The 25,529-nt window shown below is 30.0% G+C and overlaps 1 protein-coding gene across 2 annotated transcripts in view; it reads right to left on the reverse strand.

The window, feature by feature from the left end:
• The window catches only part of LOC126743130 (uncharacterized), an 802,914-nt gene that overhangs the window by 19,342 nt on the left and 758,043 nt on the right, over window positions 1-25,529 (reverse strand). For both annotated transcript variants that reach the window (XM_050450098.1, XM_050450100.1), the window contains 3 exons: window positions 3,545-3,866; window positions 1,001-1,286; window positions 504-938 (listed from right to left, as the gene is read on the reverse strand). In XM_050450098.1, the coding sequence (XP_050306055.1) occupies window positions 504-938; window positions 1,001-1,286; window positions 3,545-3,866 (1,043 nt within the window). The remainder of the gene's footprint in view (window positions 1-503; window positions 939-1,000; window positions 1,287-3,544; window positions 3,867-25,529) is intronic.

A 25,529-nucleotide genomic window follows, 5' to 3' on the forward strand; every position in this document is an offset into this window, starting at 1 on the left:
AAAGCGACTTTTAAGATAGCATGTATGATATTGTAATTTTTGAAAATGGAATGGGGAAAAATTATATTTCTTAAAAATACAAACTGACAGCAAATAAGCTATACTTTCGTTTCCTCAAAGGAATACGTCCACGTGCCAGTTATCCTGTATAGAAGTTTCAAACTTAAATATGGTTTAACAAACGGTAAACGTCGTATATAAATGTCATTACTGAAACTCTCGTACAAATAGAGGGGAAACGAATCAAGGAAATCTAGTGGGAAAAGGTCGAAGATTTCTTGATGATATAATTTAATATCCACTACATTTAACCTATTTTCCTTAATATTTAATTTAATTTAATGCACTATATAACTTGGTCTTGTCTATTTATCATAAGATTGCAGAAAATTGATACAAACAAATCTAGAAAATAGACTTGTATCGTTTTCTTTAAATTTATGGTAATGTCTCTTTTACAGCATACATGAAAGTTCTGTAACGAAATATTTGAATAAACTTACCTATTGCAATATTCCGAATAGATTTTAAATTTGTCACTATGTTTCAAGAAACATTCACCGATACAACTTTTATAAGGTGCATCCCAGTCCATACAATTTTCTAAGTCTTTGAGAAAATCTAATTGAAATTCAAATATCTCTTCTAAATTAATAAAAATTGTAGAAATTAGTTCATCACTAAACATATGTACATTTTTTTTACACTGTGACATATAACCCTCGGTTATATCTCGTAACACTTTTACAAAATCCCTTTCGGTTTCCACAATTTCCCGCACCACCTTAGTTCTTACTTCGACGTTGGATAAAAATGATATACTAGGCCTCCTACGAATTTGCATTGACACCTTCCTTCCCGAAGCCATAGCGGCCAAGCAGTCCTCAACTGTATCATCTTGGCTAACCCGTAAACGAACAAATTGAGCAGGAAACCAACTACAAACAACCAAAGGTACTAATGGCAGCTGCACGTTAATAATGTGTATTGATATACATACCCATGCCGCGAACCATTCGTACCCCACCACCATTCGCGATCGTGAGTATCTTCAACTTCGATAACATCTCCGGCTCCAAACGGTAGTTCATTTTCTTCGATAGCTACATGATCGAATACGGCTTCAGCTTTTATGCATAGTAATTCTTCATAGTTATTTGGATCATGGGAATTTTTTTTATGCCTGGTTAGAGAGGCTACTGACGATACGTCAGAATCAGATCCGTCATCTGAAGTATTGCTTACTCGGCTAACTCTATGCTGCTCATGTTCCTCTTCGCTGAAGTCTAAGAAAAGTAATATTAATAAGAGTTACATTTTATAACCTAATTATGGCATTTATAATTTTTGTCATTTTTAAGTTTCGTTTTTAATGATCGCTTTTAAATAGACACCTAAATAGACTGACATGAGGATACCCGATCTTTATCTGCTTCCGGAAATATAAATACAGTAGAACCTCGATTATCTGGCACTCGATTATTCGTCAACTTCTGTTATTCGTCACCCCCACCTTGTTGTTGAAAATAAATTTGAAGAATTTAATTCGCAGCCCGGCGGCAAAGATTTAACAGAGCCCGACCGCGCGACCGACTGATTTGTGTGACTTGCATGCACTACTTCAGCTTCAAATATCGGTTTCAATATTTAAGGTATAGAGTGGATAGTTGTATGTTGTAGATACAGTGTTTGTGTATGTAAAACTGTTTTGTTTCACGTTTTACAATGTCTGATAATAAAAGAAAGCGCGTAGTGCTGGATTTGGCTACAAAATATGAAATTGTGAGTCGATTAAGAAAGGAAGAAAGCGCTATAGCACTATCAAAAATTTATAATGTTCCGCGAACTACAATTAATGATTTAAAAAAGCATGGAGATATAATTGAAAACCATATCAGCAAAATGGAATCAACAGATGGTGATGTTACTCATCGAAAAACGATGAAATTCGCTATACACAATGAATTAGATGAGGTTGATTTTTACTGGTTTGTCCAGCAGCGAAGTCAAGGAATACCTTTATCAGGCCCGATTATTCAACAAAAAGCATTAAAATTCAATAAAAAATTGCCAAATACCGACCCGTCTTTTAAAGCAAGCACAGAATAGTTGGACAAATTTAAAATTCGATACGGAATAAGGCAGTTATCTATTGAAGGTAAAAAATTAAGTGCTAATAGTGTTAGTGTGGTAGATTATGTTAAAAAGCTTCGGGAGGAAATTAAAAAGCGTGGTCTACAAAGAAATCAAGTTTACAACTGCAATGAAACAGGCTTAAATTGGAAGGTACTTCCTCAAACGACATTAGCTTCATCTTCTGAGACGTCAGTACCTGGATATAAGGTTCAAAAGAAACGCGTAACGATTATGGTTTGTGCAAATGCTAGGGGTGATCATAGGCTTTCGCTTGTAATCATTGGAAAAGCAAAAAAACCTCGTGCCTTTAAAAACATGGATTTGGGATTATTGCCTGTGAAATATAGAGCCTGAAAAAGTGCATGGATGAGTTAAGAGATATGTATAGATTGGTTTAAAAATCTTCTTCCTGAAGTTAAAAAATACTTACGTGAAAATAATCTTCCCGAAGAAGCTATGCTTTTAATGGATAATGCGCCAACTCATCCTATTGAAGAGTTAAAGTCCGAATATGATAAAATAACTTGTCACTTTTTGTCTGCAAATACGATTCAGCCATTCAGCCTATGAACCAAGGGGTTATTGAAAGTTTCAAGAGAAGATATCGAAAGGCTTTTATTCAAGGACTTATTTCCGAGACGGATATGGACAAAAACAATATTGGAAAATATTTTTCATAAAAGATGCCAATATATATTGCCTCTGAATCTTGGAACAGTATACCCGCAGATATCTTGAATAAAAGTTGGAATAAATTGTTGCCTACCGACATGTTGAATACAGGTCTCAATCAGAAAGAAAATCCCACACCTAATATTTCATCCATAAAGCAAACATTTTCAAATCTTCCTGGATTCGAAGACATCTCAGAAAATGACTTTTCATGTTTCTAATTGGTTAGATATTGACAAACAGGATGTAGGATATGTATGATATTTTACCAGACGACGAATTAATTAACCACGTTTTAAAACCTTTAGAAGCCACTGATCATGAAGATTGTGAAGATGACTTACCAGATAATCCAGAAGATAGCATAAGCCATTTGGAAGCTGAGGATATGGTAACAAAAATTATACAATGGTATGAAAATCAAGAAGAAGCAAAACTATTTCAACTAGTGTTATTGAGGAAAATACGCCACCTTGCAAGAAAGAAACATTTCCAAGCCAAAAAAATCACAGATAAAAAAAAAACCATAATGTTTATGACTTAATATTATTTTTATATAGGTTTGTTTATTCATTTTTTTGTTCGCAAGTTGTTTTTAGTTTGTTTAAATAAATTTGTATTTTTTTCTATTTTCCGTCTTTTTCTCATATCCGCCGCACCCTGGTCCCGACCCCTGACGGATAATCGAGGTTTACCTGTAAATTGAAATTTTCATTCATAATTTCTTGGAACTTACTTGGAGACTTAACAACCGTTTCCGCCGAAATTTTATCAATATCTATCGGTTGACTTAGAGACCGTCTTAAGCCTAGTCCGTTTGATCGCCTATCATGATTATGTTTACTGCGCAAAATAACGTTTGGGTAGCCTTCGGGTGGCCGTTTACGAGGACTAAGTGGTCGCTTCGAGGACTCCATACTACACAATAGGCGGCCTGCGGTTTGTCTTTGCTCATAACAAGCGGGCATTTGTTGACCACCCAGGTCGCTGCGGGTACGTCGGACTTCCTTTGGTCTGCTAAGGCGTGGACTTTGGTGTCGTTGCTGTTTTACGTCGGCCTAAAAAAGAGATATTCATGAAAAATTCTGTAGTTAGAGAATAAAAGAACATTTGGCTTTATTTAAATATGCATTTTAAAGTCCGTATAAGAAATTTCCTTCATAGAAAAAAAGCACTATTATGATACTCTATCCTCGGCACAAGATAGGTCTAAGAAGATAAGTTTTAAATAAAGCAATTTGAGCTCTTCTTAATTATTTTTTTGTCTTTCGAAAGTGGGTCGTAGAATGTTTATTGATTTTGAAAATAAATTGAGACAGAACTCACACTCATTTTTGTGGACCCTATAATTTGAACTACATCCCAATCATCCAGGTATCTGAAAGAGCAGAAATATCAACTTGAGAAAAGCAGCACTGATTTCATACGCAAAAATAATCTCTGATGAATGATAACTAGTCGAGGTAAAAACGCATCAAAATTACCTGATATACAAACACATTGATTTTTCTTTCTTTGGAGGTGCCTACGAGGCTCATGCGGCAGATGATGTACTATGAAGGATGAATTCTGAGAGAAAATTGCTACCGCTCGGTTTGATCTAAACACAAATGGCTAAAATGGTATACATTTGGAAACTATTAAACGAAGGTATTTATAGTCGTCTCGTCGAACAGAGTGATCACGCCCGCATGGGGCAGTACCTTTTGGCCTAGGATCCTTATAAATTTAGTCGAACGAAATGGGTTATGAATTTAGTTCATAATTTTGCAGTTAATTGTAAGTGATTTGAGAAGAATTATTTCGAAACAGAGTATGGCTGATGTTCCTTGTAATATGTTAAAAAAACAATCACAAGGTACCACCGTACCTATTTCGAGAGAAGCTTTTGTTAAAAAAAATATCTACTGGCTTGACAACCAACAGGAAAAGGAAAGCGCGTCATAGTCCTCCATATCGGTTCCAACTAAAGTTTACTGATATTCGAATCGAAAAAAACTGGGGCCTACCATGAGGAGATAAATGCAGAGATTTTTGAAAAATGGTTTAAAAAAACTCTTCTTTTTAAGGAAAATTGCATAATACCTCGTATCGCAGCGGTAAGATTTAAAAAAATCTCATAAGAGCAACTAAGAAGGCCGATATTCCAAGTTGTCGTTGCTATCTAACCGCAAAGACATTTGGTACGAACAGGGCATAATAAAAGTCGAATTTTTAAATTTGGTCAAGAAGAATCGAGCTCAGGACAAGGATATGTGGTTGATGAAGTTCGGACTGTTTTAGAACTTTCTCCTTAACATTACGAGCTTAATCCGATAGAGCTGATATGGGATCAGATTAAAAATGAAGTCGAAAGGAAACTACATTTAAATTTTATGATCTTAGACCTATATTTGACGAAGCTTTAAATAATGTTACTGCTGAAAATTTGAATAGGACAATAGGTCATGTTCTTAAAAAAGAGCAGCGAATGTGGACTATGGATGCAATGATGGAAGTTCAAGCAGAGCCACTAAATGAAATTGCAGGCTCATCATCTTCTGATTTTGATAGTAACTAATGTTTAAGGTACATATTAATAATTATGGTCATATAAATTTTATTTTTTATAATGAGGTCTTTTAATAAATATAAAGTTTTTTATATGTCTGGATTTTATTAATTTATTAATTTTTGATTTCTGGTTATGTTTATAATTAGAGGGCTTTAAATAATATAATTCAAATTTGAAAATAATATATTTCAAAAAGTCTTGGTACGGTCATCGTATCACAAGAGATAGGAATAAAAATTTACTAGGTATCTCCTGTTTTAAAACATTTACATATTTATCTGAAATTATCAATTTAATCAATTACCTTTTTGTTTGTCGCCATTATTCTTTAATTTTATTTAAAAACTTATCTTTCTGGCTTCATGAAAAAGATACAATTATTTCTTAATAAACCATTATACATTGTAAAACTTTACTGTTTTAGAAAACCAAATAATTTTAAATTTCTAAGCGACTAATTAAATTTCTACTTATATAAAAAAATATTTAGTCAAATCAAAATACAAGCAGCCTCCGCTAGTCTAACTAGGCCGAAAATCTGTGAATCTAAATACATGTTATTTACGCACTTTTATTACTCTATCTCTTTGCCGCGACGACTATAGTAGAGTAATAATTGTAAGAAATAAATAAAATATGCAATTATTTGTATTAAATTAGCTACGTTTTATTGCAGTCAATCTAGCATTCGACAAGGTCTGGAAGTTTAAAAAATCCATGCAGCCGTTATTTTTGCTACATTGTCACCAAAATATTTTTTTTCAACATTTACTAAATTACTGTTTGGTTTAAAATATTTTCTTTAATAAACTTCGTCTGTCTCTTCATTCATTATATAGCTTTGTTTTAGAATGTAATATATAGAGAACTTAATTATCTTAGCGTGTTGTTCGAAAAATGCAAATATTTGTATAAATTTAGTGTATACAGTAAATCTGACATCCAAAAAGGTCTATAGATTTTAAAAATCCATGCATTTATATTAATTTTTTGTAACCAAAATAATTTGTTTTTCTTTTAACTTTTTTTTGTAAATTTGGAGTTACTCAATTGCGGTGAATTTGGCTTTAAATATTTTGCTCAATATGCAGTTTTTGAAATGAATACATTTTTACAATTAACCTGTGTTCTCTGTAACATCATCTTTGTGAATCATATAGCTTTGTCTCTGAATGTAAATTATAGAGAATTTAATCAGCTTAACTTTTTGATCTAAAAATTTTTCTGTACGACAGTTTAGCCGGAAAATTAAATTCATAGTTTTCCAAAAAAACCAAGGGGTGGGGATACATATTTTCGTTCAAAGCTTCTCTCATATAGCACTAAGCAGTGAGAAGAAACAAAGGCTACTTTTTTAAAACCAATTGACTGACAAATTACAGATTGTTTTACTTTCTGATGACACACTCTTTCTCTGATATCAAGTAAAGGAATCATTCTTAAGCAGAAATAGGCAAGTAAAATTGAGAAAAATATAGTATTTGATTCATTATTTTTTGAATATCAACAAGGAATTTTGGAAAAAAAAAATTTCTTATTGTTTCTTAATAAATTATTTCAATTCTATTTTATTTCTAATTTCGTAAGATTTTATGGCCTTATTTAATTCTTATACATTTTTCTCAAACAGAAAATTATTTGGAAACTCTAAATAAATGAATTCCAGTTAAAGTTCAATTTAACTTAAAAATGTAAATATAAACTCTTTGCTTATACAGTATATACGGAAGTATTGCAAAAATGTATCTTGATATATTTTTTTAATGCGTTCATGTGAGAAGAATAGTAGACTTTAACATATTTAAAATTAATTAAACATTTTTTTTTTAATATATAATTTCTAGGCTGCTATTTGGTTGGACAAATATCATTCACCAAATATTTGCCTTCCTATTTAATATTCTTCAGTTTAGATTATTTAATACTTGTTGGTCAGATAAAATTAGAAAAAAATGATTTTAATTTTATTATAAAATTGTGACACATTTAATTGAGATAAGAATGTTTAACATAATTTAGATAATATAATATTTTTCCAAACAGGCTTACTTTTTCTTTATTAATTTAAAAAATAAAGAGACTTACCTGTGTTAATAAAATTGAGTTATTTTATAAAAGAATATTAAGGATCGCAATCTCACCAGATTGATATTTTCAGTTCTTATTTTTCCAGAGACTGAAATGCAATTTTAGTTTTTAAATAGCATAAACAGGACTAGTACTTATGTTTACGACCTACTTAAGCGTTTCCAAATATTTATGAAAAACATCCCGCGAGCATCGACATCAAAACATTTTTTATAAACTAATCACCTACTTAAACAGAAAACCGTATTACAAAGTTAGCGCATAAATTCTCTATTATAGGTGCATATGGTTTGTTTTTATAATGCTGGTGAAATGTATACCCAAATGTATTTTTCTTAAAAATATACGCAAATATAATGCAGAAGTAGCAATAGCAATGAAATAGCGATGAAAATGTTGTATTCACTTTTTAATAATTAAAAAAAAAATATGAACTGAAGGACACATATTTAAATATTAATATTAAAATTAAACAATGTTCTTTAATGATTGATATCTTTGAATGAATTTGAATATTGTGCATTTATGAATTTTAAAAGAATGTTAACAAATTAATGTTTAAAAACTAGAACATACAAAATAGCACAAAAGCAGGAAAAATTCAACTTCGACCAAATTAGATCTAAGCTTTGAAAAACAGAACACCATGCTCTGAATCTCAAATTCGCTCAATTCTCATGTTATTACAAATAGTATTAGAAAAATCCCGTATCTCATGATTAATGATATTGAGGGTTAATATAAATTATGAGGCGTAATTTTCAGCAAAAATTGCATAAAACTAAACCTCCCACTTAAGGCCTGTTGGGGCTTTAGTGTAAAAAATGATAATGGGTGCCCATCACTTGGCGCTATAGTTTTAAAGGTCTTTTAATCGATTACGTTTTGCCGCACTTTTTAAATATTTAGACCTAAAGGTGCTTTAATAAAACCTTAAAACTCAAACATAGAGAATAGCAAGTATCTTGGCATAATGCTATGTCTACATTGGGATAAGCAAATTAATTAGGCACATTGTCTCTAAAACCATTTAGTTTGCTTCACCCCAATCATAGCTAATAATTATATGGATTAGTTGGTTATAGCAGTAAGGCAATGCTACATAAATTAGAGCTAGTACAAAAACTATTCGGTGAAATTATTATCGACGATTCGGATGCAGAGGAGGAATGAAGAGTTTATTATTAGAGTTATTATAAAAAATAATAATTATAGTTATATAATAGTATAGTTATTTAATAATTATAGTTATTAGGTAGCAAAATAATCGCAACTCTGATTATAAGTTGAGATAAAATGGGCCCTGTGGCTTTCCGATCCAACTTCCAGGAAAGATAGGAGATTACCAAGCCATTTTCGAATAACTGCTGCATAGTGCAAAATTGCCATACCCGCTTTATTAAACTAAACTTTTTCTTTGAAACAAATACCCTTAAGTATTTAGTCTTTTACCTCGTTTAGGACTGACATATTTGTTTTTTGACCATGCTATTTTTAGCATTCTACACCAGCATCTGAAACACATTTATACGGAGTCCATAATCAGATCAAATAACGACTAATAAACAAGTTTCATTTCTTTTACCTGTTATACTTTACTAGCTTTGCTTATGTTTGTCTTTTCACAATTTTTTAAGTTGGATCATAGCTGAACGTGAACAGAATGTGCTTTTGGAACACTGGTCGGTAGCTAAAATCCACATAACTAAATTATTAAGCCATGGAATCATTTTCTCATCAACTATGATTTTAGTTTTGTTGCCATTGATCTTTAAACCATATTAATCAAATAAAAATCACAGAAGTGATAAAAATTGACCAAATTAAAAAAAAAATAATACTCCAGCTCTTGCTTAGGCTTATAATATTTGTTATGGGGTCTATTTGGTTCCTGGGGGATGAAGTAGGAGCCTTAATTTTTTTACAATGTTTAACTCCATAACTAAATAATACAGGTAGTAAGTTTAAAAGTACACCCAATATATTATGATATAATGTAAATATGCTTTCAAACTCCACCTAATTGTTTGTTTTTAGATTAATTATTAAACTACATAAAGTTTCAGATAAAACAGAAATAAAAGCTTTTGTCAAGTAAAAAAATAAAGTAAAAGCGTTGAAATTAAGCATTATAATAAAAATTGAACATTTTGAAATTTCGTTTCTTCTATAATTTCGATATGTTTAATTGAAAATATACAGAATATTCAAAAAATATATTAAATTCTTGACAGGCTAGAATGGTGTCAATGTAACTTTAGATGTGCGGCTCAATCCGCAAAATTAACATATAAAACTGTATTATTTATGTAAGCTCCTATATTTTTAGAGCAGTTTTGAAACCATATATACGCATTTTAAGATAAAATAAGTGGAGCTAACTTTTTATTTAAAAAAAGAAATCTAAAATAAGCTGTAAAGTTTGATCCAGGTAAAAATTATATATACACTGGTGGAGGCAATTCCGTTCCTCACTTTATCATAAAAAAGTAAGTATAAGTATATGAAAAAAAAAAACGCTATATCTAAAAACATTATTTAAGAAATTATAGGAATAAGCCTACTATATATTTTTAAATTACTCATCGTATGTACTTACCTAGGTAGTATGTCCCTAATTTTAATAGGTAAAATATTGTCTTCTGTTTGGAAAGTCAGCAAAAGTATCCAACACGCGATTATTAATGTCGGGAATATGAATTAACATATCTTCCTCCAGAGTTAATATGACACTTACTTGCAACCGATTTAAATCTTTAAGTGAATTGCTATATTTAAAAAAGTGTTTGTCTAGCTTTCGTGGATAAACGGAACGTTCATTCTCAAAGCAAGGTATAGGAATGGTACAAATTAACTTTATTAAAGTGACTGTTTCACTGAAACACTTTGTCAAACCCCTATCTTCAATTAATTGCAAAATTGCTAAAGTGCTGACTCGATAAAAGTCTTCTTTGCCGTAAATGACGGTTAATTCAGCATGAAGTTTGCTTTTATCGAAAAATGTATAAGCTTCCATAATTTTCTTGAAATCAGAAGCTGGGAACCTGTTCTCGTATTCACTAAATTTGCTCGAATGAAATAATTTTGAAGCAGTGAGATGACTTAAAAACTGAAAACGTTCTTTTGTCTTTTTGATAAGGTTATCGCATATTTCTGTTTCTATGCCCGAAAAGGAACTATTTTGATTTGGATCATTTAGGCTATTGATCTTTGTTATAGCATCCTCAAAATCACTTATGCATTTTTCAAAATCCTTGTTTATTTCCAGATTTCTAAATTGCTTTGAAAGAATTTCCAAAGGAGTCAGGATACGGCCAAAAAACTGAAGCCATGAATTAAACTCCTCATTATTAAAATAACCCAGTAGAGTCTGACATTGATTTATGGTTTTATAATCATCAAGTGTTTCATCCAATATTGTTTCCAAACATTCTTTTAAAAGTGTAGTATTTTCTAATATAAGCCTTAAAGCTTGGTTATTAAAGTCCCAATTGGTGTGTGGAGTTGAATACCATTTTTTCACTATTTTATTTAGCGCACAAATTCGTTCTGGTGATTCTAAGAAAAAATCTGAAATTCCTTGTAAATTAGCAAAAAAGTAAGTGACGTTTTTTTTAATACATATGCTTTTAAGTAAAATGTCGTGGAGTTGATGTGTATAGCTATGTACGTAAAATGCGAATGGAAAGTCTTGTTGTATAATCTTTTGTATATCCATGATTTGATTGCATAGATGTGTAGATCCTTCATAACTTTGACTTATAAGTTTACTTGCCGAAATGCTAAGTGTTCTTAATTCTTTTTTTATTGATGCAGCAATCTTATCAGCATCCCAGCTTAAAATCAATAAGATATTCCAGAACCGTTCATAAATTTTGCTACTTCGTTCAAATCTTACTTTTATTAATAAAAATGACCGTTTAGTTGAATCATAATAAATTTCCTCACATTGAAGAGCTACAAATTTGGCTTCGGAAACTTGTTTTCTAATTTCATCCGTATACACATTATAAAAGGCATCAAAAATATCATCTTGTACTGACTGAGAAGTGAACGATGGGGCTTTTATATTATGACAGTTTTCTTGTAAGTAATGCTTGATTATAAGTTCTATTTTACTTGAAGGATCTATTTGAGTTTGGCTTGATAATTCTTTAAATATCTCGGAAAATCTAATAGAACATATAAGTGCAAATAATATAGAACGATTTTCAGTTATTTGGCTATTTGATTTTTGACGTGATTTCCAAGAACTCGATTTCAGTGTATCAGAAGCAGGTGTATAATTAATATCAGATAAGAGTAGCTCACATTGTATGTGACTTCGCTTAGATTCGTGTTTTTTAAGCTTTATTTCTAGATTATATAATTTACTAATACCCGTTTCTGTCCAATGTTTATCTGTTTCTTCGTAACCTGAAAAAACTAAGCAAGGAAAGCAAAATAAAGCATTAAGTACATCACAACCGCACAACCACGACGCCTTCTCATATATATTGTCTATATGACATTTAAACCTCTTTGGTCCTACACTGAACATTTTATATAAGTTTAGATATGGTCGTGGGGGACTCTTGCCTTTTATTACATTCGGGATAATACTCTGATTTTTTTGAATAAACTGCACGGTTATCGATTCATTTTTATCTCTAAATGTTGCTTCTTCCATAACGTCACAACAAAATCCTAAATTTTTAGTATAAGCCGACAAAATCACAATTTTGTAGACAAAAAGACGCGACGTCACCGACCAAACTCACTAAACTGCCAGACGAGACGACAGAAGGAACCGGGGACGAACGAATCGAAACAAAGCGCAGTAAGCCGACAGCGGTTTCATCGTCTAATTCTCGCTCTGTCTTTGTCCTACACATTCATTTATCTGTTATAACGTATATAGCCGATAGGAAAATGTGGGGTTCGACGAAGGTCAATTGCGGAACAACTTGCCTGGGTGATATAATATTCACAATAATTTTTTTCTACTTTTACTGGTGATAAGAAGTATTGTTGGTAAAAAATATTATTTTAGAAAAATATTGATTTTTTTAATACCAGTTATAAATTTATATAAGTTTGCATATTAGCGCCCAGACTTGTACGAGCATTTTTTAAAACCTTATTAAGCACAAAATGTTTATTCTCTTCGATGCCCAGTGGTTTAATATCAGTAAAATAATAATATTTTATTAAAGGATATAAGACCTAAAATATTTATAGAAGATCTATATTTTTAGTTATATACAGAGACGTCCCTAGAGACTTTTTTTGTGGGGGAAAACTACTAAAAAGTCCCAACTTAAAGCCATTATTTTTCCAACCAAAAATTTCTAATACCTAATTTTTTTATAGATAGTATATACCAGTTAAAAAACTCTTGTGGCCAAGTAAGAAAAATCTAGTAAAATTTAAGTCCTTTGTATCATTTATTTAACTATGATATCATTAAAAAAATAAAAGGAATTTTGTTAGAAGTTTTAACTTTTAGTATCTAAGTAAATTTATTTCTTTAAAATTTAAAATATTTTCAGTTTTAAACCAACTTATTTCGTCGGTATTTAAGTTGCGCCCATTTGCTGACAATAGAGTCGAGTTCTATGTTATCCAAAATATCCTTATTAGCCTTACAACAGAGTAGCTGGTCAAGCTTTTTATCTCCCATAGTGAATCTTGAAAATTTCTTAATATGTTTTAAAATACTTAAACTTCTTTTATTAGCTGTCACTGAATATCCAGCAGTAGTATCAGTTGATATATGAGTTGTATATTGAACCGCTATCTCCATAGCTTTGGCCGTTGTATCAATATGTTTCTCGTTCCAAATATCAAAGAAAACTTCTTTAAAGCTGTTCTAAAAACTGTGTTTGAAGATTTTGGGCTTTCATTGGGAGAAAGTGCTTCTTTCGTTATAATGCCTGTACGTTTTGAATCATAAGACGATTTTTATTTAATGGAAATATAAAAACATTAGTAATAGCTAAAATTGGTTTGGTAACCATTTTCAAATTGCCGTTTAAAAATTCATTTAAGACATCAATCACGGCAAAGCATTCCTTTCTGTAGAAAATATTGAAATTATAATTGGCAGCAAAGCGCCTACAGTCGTCTAGCCTTTTTGTCCGTACTCGCATTCTGTGGTATTTAATAAATTCTTAATCGTTGTCAGTATCTATTTCTTCAGCTTAGCCTTAATTATTAATTATTGACTTGGAGCACTCTTAATGTAGCTGTGGTGGATAAAATAATGTTTAAAGCATCTATTATATTTAATTCTTTCTTTTCGAGAGTTTTGGTTACAACTTTCATCTTATAAAGAATATTTTCTTTTTAAAACTAAGACAAATAAGAAAGTCGAATAATTTAAAATGCTTTTTTAATCTCAATTTTTTAGAGTCGTTCAAACGATCACAAATTATGTCATCAAGGACTTTAACACTGGGTTCCTCCTACGACGTATTTACAGCTTTTAATCTTTCAGCTTTGGCTGTCCATCTCGTTTTGGATACATTTTTTAATCCAATACCGTTTTCAATATCCACTAATTTAGATTGAAGGCGTTCTGCTCTTTTTGTGCTAGAACTAAAAAATACGTACACGTCCGCCAATATGTTAAATGTATCTGCTATAATTGGACTTGCTGAGCAGCTATGCTCAACGGCATTATTTGTGCGGTGTGCCTGGCAGGGCATATATAGAATATAATGACCTACATTTTATATTTTTTGTTGAGCTCCTTTAAACTTTCTGGACATTGCAGAAGCAAAGTCATAGGATGGAAATGCCAGTTTGGATAAATCAATATTGTGTATTGTTAAGATTTGAATTAAGTCTGTAAGTGCGTTAACCTGTTTTATCTGTTACTCTCTAGACACCTACTAACCTTTCTTTTGTAATAGACTTCTTAATTCAGTAATAGACATTTAGTTATTATAATCCGAATAGTTAGTCAGGCTAATTGGGACAAAATTTAAATTTTTAACCTATACCTAAATTTTACTTTCAAATTTAGAATTTGTTGAGAATAAAAATCTACCCTATTTTTCCTAACTTTAAAGTTATTATTTACAAGCAGTAAAAGACTTAATTCAAATTGTTCTTCGTAAAAGACTTATAATTCAAATAGTTAGTTATGTTGGGATAAATTCAAATGTTTGCCCCAACTAAGTCTTATTTTTAAATTAACAAATTTCCGTTCAAAAAATTTAAGCTTGTTTATCCCAACTGTAGAATTATTAATACATTACTAAGCAGTAATAGACCTTTAGTTGAGATATTTCGGAAAATTAGTTAGGTTAGTTGAACCAAATTTCTATTTTTGCCCTAACTAAGTTTTCTTTTTAAATTATTAAATTTCCTTCAATAAAATTCAAGCTTTTTTGTTCCAACTGTAGAATTATTAATACATTACTATGCAATAATAGACCTTTAGTTGGGATATTCAGAACAGTCCATTGGGTTAGTTGAGACAAGTTTGCATTTTGGTCTCAACTAAATTTTTTTTTAGATTAATAAATTTCTTTTTATAAACTTCAGGCTGTTTGTTCCAACTGCAACATTGTTGTACCTCTCCCTAAGTGTCCGTCACTTTTATATATATTATAATTTACTATAAACGAAAGTTAGTAACTTATTGGTAACAGATGATAATCATCTAGAGGCCCTAGTAGAACGTAAATTTTATTTAAATTTTTATAGAATAGAACATATGCACATAAGTAGATATATATACAGGGTGGTCATTTGAGGGTCGAGTGATACCTTATTTTGAAGGTATTTTTATATGGATTATAACCCTAAAGTTTTAAATCGTTATTATTTGCCTAGTCGATACATTCCATACAATAATACAGGTTTTGTTCAAACCTTTCCCGTACATTTGGCAAAATTTCTGGGGTGATTTGACGACATTCATCAATTATTCTTTGTCGCAAATGGTGTAGCGATGTTGGCTGACTAGCATAAATTTTAGTTTTTAAATGGCCCCATAAAAAAAAATCTAACGGGCTTCAGTCCGGGGAACGAGGAGGCCATTCAATAGCTCCTCTTCTTCCAATCCATTGTCTTGGAAACGTTTGGTCCAAATATTGACGAACCCTTGCAGCATAGTGGGGTGGCGCCCCATCTTGCTGAAATACTAGACGATTTTCCAAGTACTCGTTGTTATTATCTCCACTAATGCTGGATGAATTGTATTTTCTAATAACTCCAGGTACATCTCTCCTGTTAAATTGCCAGGTAAAAAAAAGGGGCCTACGATATGTTTACCAAAGATGCCAGCCCAAACATTTAATTTTTCAGGATGTTGTGTATGCACCTCACGAAATATTCTGGGATTTGAATCAGCCCAATAGCGACAGTTGTGACGATTTACAGTACCGTTTAGGAAAAAGGAGCATTCGTCAGAAAAACATACATTAAATAGAAAGTGTGGATCATTGGCGGCTTGTTCAGATATAGTTTCACAAAATTGTACTCGCCTATCAAAATCGTCTTCGTTTAGTTCTTGTACGAGATGCATTTTGTACGGATGAAACTTGTTTTTTTTTAATATCTTCTGAATGCTGCTTCTCTTAATACCAGACACGGTTGATAACTTCCTTGTGCTCAGTGTAGGATTTTGCACAATATGGCCTAAAATAGCTACTTCTGAAGCTTCATTTACCACTGGATTATCCATTTCGCGCTTTTTATTAGCCACGTACCCAGTTTCCCTAAATTTTTGAACCAATTCCAAAATGTACTTGCGATGGACCTGTCGATTAGGGTGTTGTAGTGTGTTAAAGAGTTGGGCAGTTCTATTAGCATTTTCATTGTTCGCAAAGAAAAGAGAAATTATTTCAACTCCTTCAGCAAGTGAATAAACCATTATCACACTCAATGTTGTAACTAACTAATTTTAAAGAGCTATTTGTTTGACACACTATGATCTGACAGCAGTAAATGACAACCACTATTAAACTTCAAAATGTTGCTATAATAACAGTCTCAACAATAACCAAGAGTTCTCTTGCAGAATTGGCATAGATACCTACGAGTATTAAAAAAAAACAGAAAGTACGGTTCACAATGTAGGAGAACAAAAATTTTTGTATTTATTTAACTGTTAAATTTACAAGCATTTTTTTCATACAAAATGTTGACATGTTTTTGTAACTTTTATTAGCCCCTGTATCGACTAGGCAAATAGTAACGATTTAAAACTTTAGGGTTATAATCACTCAACCTAGTATCACTTGACCCCCCGTTCCATTTAAAATTTTGGGGGCCCTTGTCACCCCCGCTAGGGCTTTGTCCTCAGGGGGGCGAAACTAGCAAAAAAATGGTTCCCCCTTGAATCAAAAATTGACGGGTCCGAGGATTTTTTCGCAAATGTTCTGAGGGACCCAAAATAGGCTCTGTTTCGTTTTCAAATGGCCACCCTGTATAGTAAAGTCTATAACGCCTATAACGAACCCTTTTATAGCAAACTTTCGTTTTTGCCAATCTAAATTTTTTTCCTTTTATAACGAACTTTTTGTGCGGTATTCACAGCGGCAAATATAAGTTCAAAACTTCAGCCTATGGCCAAGGCGTAATACATTCTTTAAATTGTTCTTATGAAAATTTTAATAATAATTAATGGATACAAACAAAAATTTATAGACTATCAAGGTTCCATAAATGTTGTTCATATGACAAGGCAAGAAGTTTGTTGTTTAACCATAGGGTATTCTCCAGAAATAAGTTTGAATATGAGTCAGATGATGACATACCACTGAATGATTTAAAAAGCATCCGTTAGAAGAGTCGCAACCTGATGAAAAATTTGGTAGAAGAATAAATTAAGGAAAAAATTCTTAATTTCAATTTTAGCGAATATGCGGAAATCGACAATGATATGGTTACATGAGAAATTTTATTGGATGATGAAATTGTGAAGACAATAACTTCAAATATGGTTCTAAGCGATAAAGAAAATGAAGATGGTTCTACTAAATATAATAATGCAGACATTCAACTTTGCCAAAATGACAATAAAAATGTCAGAAACCCGTAACTACGTAGTCAAAAATTACTGATTCCATAAAATAAATTTAGGTGTTGTGATTTTTTTATTTGCGTTTTCGATTAACAATATATTAATGTTTAATTTCTCATTAAATATACACATATTAGTTTTTGGTAGTATATATGTCTATATACATATATATTTTTTTATTTAAGAAGTACATTATTATTTATCAATTGGTTTTACTTTTATTTATTTTGTATATTAGTACACAAGATATGTGCATATAATTTATGTTTTACTGGTTTTAACGAACTTCGAATAAAACGAACCAATTTCAATGATTTTTTAAGGTTTTTTATATCCGAACATTACTGTATTATATAACTTGCTGCACAAACAAAACTATATTGGGGTAAATAAAAAAACTACTTAATCTGAATACCATCACTATATGTAGTTTTTATTTTTTCTTTATTGTGCCTTTCTTCAAGGCCCAAAATAATCCATCTAATTTTTGTATCGAATAAATTGAAACTTTGCATAATAATAGTAGGACAAAATATGGCATAAGTAGAGGGCGTAAAGAAAAGCACATTTTCAATTGACCAATTAATATAATTATATTATATACAAATAATATTAATTGCATGGTAAGATAGTTAAGCGATCCTTGATTCTCTTAATTCATGAAATATAAAGATATGTTAAATAAAATAAAACTAATGAAAAGTACGCGTATATAAAAAACTACTAAAAAGAATACAATAATTTAAATAAGTTAATTAATTTAAATAATAAGTTTTTGAACTCGGCGATAATGTGTAATATAGTTAAATTCTGAATCTATAATGCTAAAAATTAAATTCCCATAGTTACAGTATAATAATAAAACTGTCCTGTATATGTTTAACTGCATTAAAATTATTTAGAAATATTAATGGATATCTATATATTATATATAAAATAAAAATATACTATAAATTTGTATAGCCAAATCATTTAATCAAGATATGTCTGCATTTCTATCAGAAAACTCGTTATACCCGACCACTGTTTAACAATGCATGCCGCGAGATAGGTTTTTGCGGAATATTTTCGGTTTTCATAAACGGCTGTCAGAAGTCTGAGCGCTACTATATGTACAAAATTAAATTAGATTACGTAATTAATTTAAAATGATTTAAAATTGCTTATCAAAAATTCATTTATCCTAAATTGTATCGCTATTGAATCTACAGCTACGAAAGGAATTCGGACAAAAATTCTATGTAAAGAATTTTTTAATTATATAAGAAAAATGTATAATATTAATATTTTTTTAAGGTTTACATTTCACCTTGTTTAAAGTTATTCAAAGTGTCTTTATTTAGAACTTTCTATATTTTTTATATAAAAAGTTAATACTTTTTAATATAAGATAAACTTTTTTATAATTATATATTAGTGTATTTGTAAACAAACGTAGTTTTAATGTATCTCATTTTTTTTATTGCTTTGACAATGTATATTTTTTATTGTGGGTAATGACTTATGAGTGTTTCAACAAGGATTCAAGATTTGAATTGCGGGCCATGTTTGACAATCATAATGTCACATGATTATGTCGTGGTAGATCGAAAGTTGATAGATGGGAGTTAGGAACAAGGCCTTGAAAGCTTGGATGATTAACGGAACCCTAGAAAGCTTCTATTCCTCGATATTTAGATAGGCAAGAATACAAAACTACTTAAACTACGGCTTTTACCGAGGCTGCAGGACTGTCAAGCATCAAATTATGTCATATGAAATGAGAAAATTATTATAGTTCTTTAGCTTGCACAGGCTTTCTTTTTATTTCTGTCAAAAAACTAACTTGCGAAAAACTCGAATTTTGCGAAAAATCTTAACAAAATTGATTTGTTACAAAAACTGTTAATTATATTAATGTCAAAGAACTGAGATTTAAACAGTAAAAACTTTGAATCGAATATATACATTGGCCAGATTGCATTTGCATAAATAATTATTCCAATAAACTTCTTTTCTGAAAGTGACAAGTGCAAATGTAAACAACAAAAGTGAGAAATGGATTCTAAGAAGAAGCTGTTGCGTTAAATCTGTGAATAGCAAAAGACACAGATTGCCTTGTTTTTTAACAGGCCCAATATGTTTAATATATGATTTCAGATTCTTAAGCCTTGAAACCATGAAAATCTCAGTAATAAACAATTCTATGCATGTAAAAATTTTTTAACTCCACATTCATTCAAGTCCAATTCAAGGGTGGGTCTTAAACCATTTGCCTTAGACCACTTTTGCCATACCTTCGGTTAACCTATCAGGCTTAATACAAGGTATGTTAGCATGGTCTTTATAACAAATGACCCCACCAGAGGTGTAAATTTAAGCTTAATTTAATGATAAACTGCTTGGGTTAAACTAAGCGCTTTAATTAATAATTTAGCTCTATCGTAGTAAAAAAATATTATACTTAACGTAATGTGCCTCAAATGATATTTGGTAGGATATTTTGTACGACAACAGAATACAAACAGCTAATGGACAGCTGATGGATTGAAAGTTAAAAATTGCACCCAGATTTTATTTTTTTTGAATGATTTAAAAAAATAATACTTCAAAATCTGCTCTCAGACATTGAATGCTAAACTAAATTACCTAGTGAAGCTTCATATTGACCAGAATTCATCTTGTTTCTGTACAAACTTGAGAGCCTCAATATCAAAACTTACACCAAACCTAAGACAAGAGCAATTTCAGCAGTATCTGGATACTACACAAATCTTAGAGTCTAAAATTTTTAAAGGCAAATAGAAAAATGGAAACTTCTGTAAATTTTACTTTTAACATATTTACTAATTGCCTCTTTTATTACTAATTTGTTGGTAGTTATTAAATTTACAATATTTACTAAGGAACACTACTAGTGAATTGACAGAAGTAACTCCTTGGTGATTTTATAATTATTTTATGGCCTTTGTACATTTACTATAACCTTTTGACACTCCCTACATAAATTATATTTTGTAAACCTTGCTCTTTATTCAACAAAGTTCCTCATTAAATTAAGTTGTTATAGTTTATACATTATAGAATTTGGAAGAATTTTTATTTTTTGTTTAATATTTTAACAAGCATGTATAACTGTTAATTTTTATTATATAAATGTCAATTATTTTCTCTTTATAATATAGTAATACATTTGTGAATTTTGTACGTTTTTGCTGATATAATGTTTACTTATTGACTCTTTCATTGCTAACTTGTTGACAGTTATTTCATTTATAATATTGGTAACTTGGTGGTTTTATTAAGTTCTTTTTGATCCTTATGCATGTACTATACCCTTTTGTTTCTATATATAATAATATAATAATAATTTATAACTTTTAAAGTTTGCTCTTTATACAACAAAGTTTCTCATTTAATTAAGTTTACACATAAAATTTAAATATATTTAAAATTTATTTTATGTTTTAATAAACGTGAACAACTGTTATTTTTTATAATCTATCTCGTAATTTTTTTGCCATAATTTTTTTTTACAATATAGTAATGCATTTTGTGAATATTTCTTATTAAATTAAAGACTTTATTTAATATGAGGACAAAAAAAATTATGGCTCACTATACAGAATAATTCCCCCTGGGAATTGCATCTATGGATTTTAGGAAAACTAGAAAAATATTGGAAATTTCGCAGCATCTTTCGGCAAATCACAACTAAAATGTTTTGATAGTTTCGGTAACATAAATAATATCCTATATTTAAATCAGGTATTTTTTGACATATTTTAAGTTTTATGCCAAACATTACGTTCGCAGGTCGTGAAAATTATTAAACAGTATATTAAAATCGACTAATTTAAAACTATTTTTAAATTCGAATCAAATTAAATTTTGAACCAATAAAGACTGACATTATTATTTTGTGTATTATTCTTAAAAGGACGATACTTTTGTATTTATTTCTTATATCTTTTGTTAACAGTATTTGAGGCAGAAAATTTATGTCAGGAGTAAGTGCGCGTCGAAGCGAAAAAATTATTTAAAATTTAACGGAAGTTTAATAAATATAGTTTGTCGATGAAAAGATGGTTTTATTCCTTATGCCGTTATAATGTTTTTATTTACGATTATAATGAGAAATTTTAATGGATGATGAAATTGTGAAGACAATAACTTCAAATATGGTTCTAAGCGATAAAGAAAATGAAGATGGTTCTACTAAATATAATAATGTAGACATTCAACTTTGCTAAAATGACAATAAAAATGTCAGAAACCCGTAACTACGGAGTCAAAAATTACTGATTCCATAAAATAATAAAATAAATTTAGTTATAATGTTTTTATTTAACATTTATTCACTAGATTTCTTAGGTTGATGAAAAAATACATTTACCGGTGGTATAAAAGCCTTGCATCCACGCCTTTTAGTGGAATTAACTTGAAAAAAATACGCGTCTCTAAAAGTAAGAATTTATATTTAAGTTTGACGAGAGCAATTTTTTCCTATTACTTCTGTAATATTTTTGAGATCCCAAGGGTGAGTCAAAATTATGGCATATTAAATATCTAGAAGATAAACATTACTTTAACAGCCTTAAATAAAATAAAAAATCTTTCAAATGCTTAGAATAAATGGCTTTATATACCTGAAATACTTCTGAGTATCTGAAATATAAGTGACTTTATTATATCAATGCACACCGTTTAGATAAACCAAGACGATATAGATTATGGTGAACTTAAATTTAATTAATAAATTGTATCTCATATTGCATGTATAAATTAATTTGGTTTAATGAAAATGTGTTCATTTAGGTATTCCCTTACTCCTATATCCCCGACGTAATTTATTACTTTATACAATAAATTTAATTAGACCAGCGCCAACGCCTTTAGAAATATTTATAGAGAAATAAATTATCCGATAAGACCGCACATACATTAAGTATTAATAAGTATAGAGCTGTTCATTAGGCAGACTTCCTATAAATAATTCAAGAAGTAGATGATAACAGCAATAAACAATATTTGACCTTTAAGTTAAAATATTTCTGTGTTTTTAGAATTTTATTAACAATGTTCCTGTAATTTATATAATTTTTTATTATCATTAATGATTAATAATAGTGATTATTAAAAAGTATACGAATAGATGTTTACTGTTTCGCCCTATTTTATTCCTTTCCCGTATAAGCTAATCATTACAAAAACTTGATAAAAACATTTAAAAAATCATTAAGTAAAGGGCTTGTTTAAGCCTTTATTTTAATGCACTTTTTTTTTCTTTTAGGAGGATGTAGGTCTATTTTTGAGATATAGCTCCATTGCTCAGCATTTTTTCAATAATTCTAACTATATTTAGCCAGACATCCGCAGTATACTCAAAAATTTCCACACAATCGGGCATTTTTTAACGAACCAAGGTGATAATTGAAATGTCGAATTTTTTTCGGATGTTAGACAATAGCTTAATCTCAAAAGTTATTGCGGATGAACTCGGTAGGGATGTATATTCCCTACTTGATGATAAGTAAGTTTCCAGCACGATATAGAGACAATGAGGACGGGCATTTTCTCCTTTCAGAGCATCTTCTTATTTTTTCTCCTTACGTTAGCTTTCATGGTTTTGTTCAGGTTTTTATTTTATTTCTTCGAGTCGTCTTTGATAATGTTGAACACGTCTTTTTATATCTTTTCACGTCTGTCTTTTTTTCCCCCCATAGCTACCTGGTTGTTCTAATTAGACAATGAATTTGAGTATCAATAATATTATTATGTCCCTTAAATTTTCAACGAACAAACCGTTGAACAATTATTAATTTGATAATTATCTGTTTCCTAGAAAATTAATAAAATTATTTATTTCATTATATGCATATGTATATATATATATATATATATATATATATATATATATATATATATATATATATATATATATATATATATGTATATGTATACTTGAATAAAGATTATTCTTATGATTATTTTTATTTATAGTTATTCCTAACAGCTTTTAGGTAAAACAATTTATGTTTTAAACGTTGACGATTCTTTTATACGTATTTCGAGGATAGTCTAGGCAAAGTTTACTGAATAAAATACAGTATTTTATTCAGTATTCAACTTTGGTCTAGGTAAGAAGAACCTAAATAGTAGTTTACAAAATTACATTAACTTTTTATTTAAAGATAAATTATGGCATAAATATCTAAAGCAGTTTCCTTACATCAAATTTATTTACTCTTTAGTAGACATTGTATCTTAGAACATTGAATACACTAGAATAAACATTGGCTGCTTTGGATTGAGAGCAACATCTACGCAGGGGGCCAGAGGGGATATTTTGTTGATAAACATGCTTAGTATTCCATGTTGCAAGTAATTACTCAATTTTAACAGAAGAAAATAAAGTGATATAATAAATTATTATAATTGGCAGAAACTGACTTTCATTCTTTATTACAAAGCAAAAGAAACAGTGAAACTCGTTTAATAACCAAAACTATTTCATACTAAATTTACACTAAACACTAATAATAATTATTAATATTTTTAATTTGGACTCTTTAAATCACCAAGTTTCCACACATAGTGGCAACGCTGTAGATTTTTCCTAGACATATTCTCGCGATAAAGGTATTTGTCAACTGCGCTCATTGTTTACTTTTGGATGGTGCGCATTTCGTACAGTATTAAGGTGGGTTCACAAATTCCGTACGATATGCAGGAAGAAATAACACAGAAGTAAGCTCCATGCAGGAAGGATTGTGCGAATTCATAATATAGAAACGTAAGAAGTAAAAACATGTAGCAAAATACGTCCTATCTCTCTTTTTGAATATTTTCCTCTCTGAAATCCCTACTAGCCTACCGTTTGGTTGGTTATATTGGCGAACATTGTCGATCACTTACGATTCCGTAAGAAGTATGACGCAAGAAATGAAATTGCACCATTTCATGCGCTTTACTTCTTAGTGCTTACCGTACGGAATTTATGAACCAGCCTTTAGTATTAAATGGATGTTTTGAATGGTTTCAGTACGTTTTTTTAATTAATATTAAGACTAAAAACTTCCTTTTTGCTGAAAAATAATAAAGAAGTCACATATATTGAAAAAAAGCAAAATCAAATCGTTCCTTTCACAGGCGAGTTATCCTTCTAGGTTATAATATTATAAAAGATGGCATATTTGTGAAGTACCTATGTATTAAGTACTGGATGACAAAATATTAATAAAAATGTGTAATTAAGAATATTATAATCTAGCAACTTTATTGCTTATTACTAGCCCAAAATAATAATAATAATAATAATAATAATAATAATAATAATAATAAAGGTCTTTTTATTTAGGAAAAAAAATACAATAATCACAAGGTTAATAGTTTAAAGGCGAGATTCAGCGCACAAAGATTCAGATATCTAAATGCCTGTTCTTCCATCTAACCTAATTATCTATACTATACTTAGTTTCAAAATAGGAATAATATAAACGCTATAAATTATAAAGAGTACATCAACCAACAAAAAAAGAAAATGTGACAGCATATATGCCTACACAAGGAAAAAGAAACAAATTAAACCCCATAAACAAAACACATCACAAAGCAAAAGATACAGTCTCTTATATGTATGTATATCATAATATATAGCCTATTGCATTAATTGTTTTTGTTGTCATCATCGGAATAGAGAAAAAAAGTACAAAAATAAAAAAGAAAAAAAAAGAAACGAAACAACCACTAAATTATGCTTTATTGTTCCTGCAGTAATTTCTTAAAAATGTATTTTTTTAAAGAATATAAGCTAAAAATGTTTTCGGTATTAGTTTGGCAGCTATTTATAATTTTTGAAATTTGATAAGAAAATGATCTTTTATAAGTTTCAGTTGAGTGAAGCGGAGGTGTTAGCCTTCCTTTATACCGGGTATTAATATTGTAAACATCTGTGCGAAACTTTATTTTATTATATAAGTAAGGTGGAGATCTTAAATTAATTATTTTAAAAAACATTGAAGATGCGTGAAAAATCTTTCTGTTGTGCATAGTCAACCACCTGGTTTCCTTAAGGTTGTG

The sequence above is a fragment of the Anthonomus grandis genome, chromosome 12 (genome assembly GCF_022605725.1).
Source record: "Anthonomus grandis grandis chromosome 12, icAntGran1.3, whole genome shotgun sequence".
Lineage (NCBI taxonomy): Eukaryota > Metazoa > Arthropoda > Insecta > Coleoptera > Curculionidae > Anthonomus > Anthonomus grandis.